This window comes from Cyprinus carpio, chromosome A23 (assembly GCF_018340385.1).
Source record: "Cyprinus carpio isolate SPL01 chromosome A23, ASM1834038v1, whole genome shotgun sequence".
NCBI classification, from domain to species: domain Eukaryota; kingdom Metazoa; phylum Chordata; class Actinopteri; order Cypriniformes; family Cyprinidae; genus Cyprinus; species Cyprinus carpio.
The window spans coordinates 20,823,512-20,828,511 of NC_056594.1; the positions used below are offsets into that span (position 1 = coordinate 20,823,512).

The following is a 5,000-nucleotide window of genomic DNA, read 5'->3' on the forward strand; positions in this document are numbered from 1 at the left end:
CAGAAAGACTATTTAAATAATAAGAGCTTTTGGTCCAAACAGTTATATGACACTGGCAACAGAAAGACTATTTATATAGTGTGGTTAAGGATTAGTTTATGTTTCAGAGTTTTTGTTTTCAAATATCGTTTTTTTTTTTTTTGGTGATCAATGCATGACGTCATGTCAGTGAGAATAGCTGTTCATCAGTATGACGTAACGAGGAGGCGGGTCGCGCCCACGTGACACCGCTGCAGCTCGAGCGACAGAACCGAATCACCGGACAACGCGGCTCCGTTTACCGGCCCAGCGCGATCTTCCGCCTCCCGTGACGCGTTCCAGCAGCGGCAGCATCATGTCGGCGGTGCAGCGGATGAAAGTAGCGAACGAGAAACACAGCAAGACGATCACACAGAGAGGGCACGTGCAGAAAACCACGGTACGCGCGCTCCCGCGACTCTCGCGCACCCGCACGAACATATATATGGAAGTAGAGAAAGAGAAAGACGATCACACAGATATGGCGCGTCATGATGGATGATATATGCAAAAATGATCGATGCGCACTGAATATACATATATGCACACTGTGTATTATAATGTAAAATATGCACTCACATAAAACACACACCACTAACAAAAAGTATCGCATGTTATGGCATCAGTACCATGGTATTCTCTGAAATAACATTTAGGTGCCTTATATCAGAAGTGCCATTTTAGACCATCACTCTTTGATACAGCAATTATAAAAAAAAAATATTGAGTAACACACACACACCAGGTTCCCAAAATATGGCGCGCTGTTTGTGCCAAAATTATCCACCGCTCTGTAGAATACTTTCGCCTGCGTCTGCTGTTTTGTTTCGGTAATTTTATTATATTAGTTTTATTTTTTGTTTTTTTATGATTGTTGTGGTCGTTGTGTTTTTTACATATATCCATGGAAACAAATACAACATTTAGATTTGTCAGTAACAAGTTTTCTGTAACACGCCGATGCATTTGTCTTTCTCCCAGCTAAAAATATGTTCTAAGAATGTCCTGCTAACGTTCTCATTAAATTATGAAAGCATTATTTCTGAATGTTATCTGAACATTGAAAATGTCCAATCAAATGTTTTTTGTTTTTTCTTGGTTATGCAAACAATAATGGAACATTCCATTTTATCCTGTTTTAATCATGCGAATGTTACTGTTCTACGTTTTTTGAATGTTCTGAAACAAGTAGCAACATTTAAAAATGTTAGACGAAAGTTCAACTCGAATGTTTCAGGAAAAAAACATTCCATTAACTATGTACAGATAATGTTTGTGTGGTAATGTTTTAAGAATATTACAAATGCTCTATGAATATTATGATAGTATTGTTAAATTACGATAGAGTATATAATGATTCGTTTAACAGCACCTTTATAAATTAAATAAAAACAGAAAAATCAAAAACACGCTGATACGCATTCTTTATTCATCATTTTGCAGAAGTAAGGTTTAAGGTTTTTTTTTATTTATTAATTTTTTTTTTTGTAGAAAAATGTGCATCACAATCTTGCTCCAACCAATTGATTTGAATGCACCTGATGTCGTAATAATGACTTCCCAAATTGTAGATTGAACACATAAATAGACAAATGTGACAAACGCATTTTTGGCACAATTGGAATGCCATACTTTTTTTGTCTCAACAGTACAACAGCATCAATGTAAACAAACAACGTACACATCACCGTATTTATCTTAACAATCATGCAATGACTGTAGAGACATACTCATGTTTACTACGAAGCAGTCAACTGTTTTCTTTTTGTTGCAGACCTTGTAGCCTTAATCTTGTGATTGTTTGTGTTTGAGCTGTAGATGTGTGTGGCGTTAATGCTGTCCGTGTGAATGTGTTTGTCCTGCAGCGTGTGGTGAATGAGGAGAAGTCTCCGGTGGGGCCGTGGCTCCTCGCGCTCTTTGTGTTCGTGGTCTGTGGATCAGGTGAGACGTGAAAACAGCTCAACATATCTTACATCAGACACATGATTCATCAACATTCCTGAAGGAATAGTTCAGACGGAAATGAAAATGTGCTCACTCTCAGACCATCTCAGATGTAGATGAGTGTGTTTCTTCATCAGGTTTGTAGAAATGTAGCACTGCATCAGTGTCTCATCAATGGATGCTCTGCAGTGAATGGGTGCCGTCAGAATGAGAGTCCAAACAGCTGATAAAAAACATCACAATAATCCACAAGTAATCCACAGCACTCCAGTCCATCAGTTAACATCTGGAGAAGACAAAAGATGAAACACATCCAGCATTAAGATGTTTTTAACTCAAATACATAGAGTCTATAATCCATAATAACACTTCCTCCAGTGAAAAAAGTGTTCTGGTGTGAATCAGGAGAGAAATCTGCACAGATCAAGCAGTGTTTAAACAGCTCTAAACAAATATGTGTCTGGATTTTGATGTGAGAGACAACAGCAGATGCACTTTTTCACTGGAGGAAGTGTTATTATGGACTCATATACCATGTTTTGTCTGAATACTCGATTCTGATTGGCTGGCAGGTATGCATTAAATCCATTTAATGCACAGGTAGTCCAATGCTGCCCCGCGACTTTTATTAATAAAACAGCCAGGATATCGGATCGCTGCATTATATTCATTATAAACGAGGATTTGTAATCAATGTTTTTGTAGAATCACTGTTTTTGAAGTAACTAAACAGCTTCATTGTTTAGATGCACAAACGCAGGTAATTCACACACACAACTGTCATCTCTCTCTCTCTCTCTCAATCGATAATTAATTCAAATAAATGCTATGATTCTTTCAAATAAATGTGGTTTTACCACACTTTTTCATCTGTGTGTCTGATCTGAAGCAGGCAGAATGCTAGAGATTACGAGCCGTAACTGATGATAAAAACTCTGCAAACATCATAAACAGCTTTAACTTTTTAATGCTGGGAAATGAGCATGGTATAAGAGGGATAATGCATGGCTAGCGACCTCCGCTTTGCGTCGGGAGGTTCTTGGCCTTACGTATTTGAGTTAAAAACATCTTAATGCTGGATGTGTTTCATCTTCTGTCTTCTCCAGATGTTAACTGATGGACTGGAGTGCTGTGGATTACTTGTGGATTATTGTGATGTTTTTATCAGCTGTTTGGACTCTCATTCTGACGGAACCCATTTGTTGTATGCTGTTATTCCTCAGTGATGCAGAATAGGAACTTCATCTCAGATCCTGCTGATGTTCAGATGTTCCAACTGCATGAATAATGTGCTGTTTATTTGCATATAGTCTGGTCTGTGCAGTATCATTTAGGTTATTTGCATGCTGTACATTACAAGGCTGTAGTTTTACAGATCTCGTATGTAAATCCTATGGTTTTCAACAGCTAAAAATAATTTTACTTTAGCGTTAAAATTTAACCTGCAGTGTCCTCTGGGTTGTCTTTCCTTAACTTTTGGATTCTTTAATGCATAAGGGTCAAAAAATGCAATATAATTTTTATTTTTATTTTTTTTATCCATGCAACTAATAGAATATGACTATGCAACTAATTTGCATTGTTTTGTCGTGACACAGGCTTTAAAGGGATAGTTCACCCAAAAATGAAAATGACCCCATGATTTACTCAGCCTCGAGGCATCCTAGGTGTATATGACTTTCTTCTTTCAGAAGAATCCAATCAGAGTTATATTAAAAAACATCCTGGCTCTTCCAAGCTTTATAATGGCAGTGAATGGGTGTTATTTTTCAATAGTCCAAAAGAAGTCCAATAAAGTGCAACCATCCGTAATAAAAAGGGGTCCTATTAAGCTTTTTTACAGAGTCTTGATAAAACACATTTTTTCACATAATTTATATTATTACAATACCTTTCTGGCACAAACGGCTCAATTAGTTCTGGTTTTGATGAAGGCCCGTCTTCCGAAAAACAAAATGTGTTGTGATTGGTTAGCTGGGCCAGTGTGTGTTGTGATTGGAGAACAGCTTAGATGGTGTTTCAGTACTGCCACGCCCCCTGCCAAAGCAGCAAGTACCGTCTGCTCCGGTTTAGTTAAGGATGGCGTCAATATTACCATATCAATCTGAACCGGATTCAGACCCTGCCCCCCCACCCCCATTATTCAAATTATATTCTAATGGACCGCTTTGTGACATCACAGAACTCTGAAAACAACTCTGGAGTCCAAACGAGCCGTTCGTTGTAGTTCTTGAAAAGGGATTTTTTTTTAAACGAAATATCTCCCTTTGGAGTGGACTTTGAGATTTGTAACTTTGTAGATCTTTTTAATGCCCAAAAACACACACTACACACCGACTCAAATTCAAAAAGTGAAAAAGCATAATAGGACCCCTTTAAATATGGATATTTTTCTTCACAAACACATTGATTCACTACAGGAGGCCTTTATTCTCCTCTGGAGCCATGTGAGGCACTTTTAGTGATGGATGGATGCACTTTACTGGACTTCTTTTGGACTATTGAAAAATAACACCCATTCACTTCCATTATAAAGCTTGGAAGAGCCAGGATGTTTTTAAATATAACTCTGCGTGTATTCGTCTGAAAGAAGAAAGTCATACACACCTAGGATGCCTCGAGGGTGAGTTAATCATGGGGTTATTTTCATTTTTGGGTGAACTGTTCCTTTAATATGAGGATGTGACGTGATCAGTTTTTAACATGAGTGTGTTTGGGTTTCAGCCATCTTCCAGATCATCCAGAGCATCAGGCAGGGCATGTGAGCCGTCCGTCTGAGACGCTGAACACTTCACTCCTTCTGTTCATCTCTCAGCTGATTCTAACTCGTGTGTGTGTGTGTGTGTGTGTGTGTGTGTGTGTGTGTGTGTGTGTGTGTGAGAGAGAGGAGAATGTTCTGGACTCTCTCGCGGTTCCTCCTCAGGTGGTGTTTGCTTTTATTCGCTGTCTTCACACACGATGCTCTGATTTGATCTTATATCTGCTGAATGGTGTCAGTGATGAGGTGTTGTCTGAACTGTGTGTGAATCAGACGTATC

At 38.5% G+C, this 5,000-nt stretch overlaps 1 protein-coding gene across 1 annotated transcript in view; it reads left to right on the forward strand.

Annotated features, from left to right (window-relative positions):
• The window catches only part of LOC122135176 (stress-associated endoplasmic reticulum protein 1-like), a 5,759-nt gene that overhangs the window by 690 nt on the left and 69 nt on the right, over window positions 1-5,000 (forward strand). The window contains exons 2-4 of the mRNA XM_042713939.1: window positions 170-418; window positions 1,884-1,959; window positions 4,687-5,000. The exon at window positions 4,687-5,000 is cut by the window's right edge and continues 69 nt beyond it. Coding sequence (XP_042569873.1) covers window positions 335-418; window positions 1,884-1,959; window positions 4,687-4,727 — 201 coding nt within the window. The 5' untranslated portion in view covers window positions 170-334 and the 3' untranslated portion in view covers window positions 4,728-5,000. The remainder of the gene's footprint in view (window positions 1-169; window positions 419-1,883; window positions 1,960-4,686) is intronic.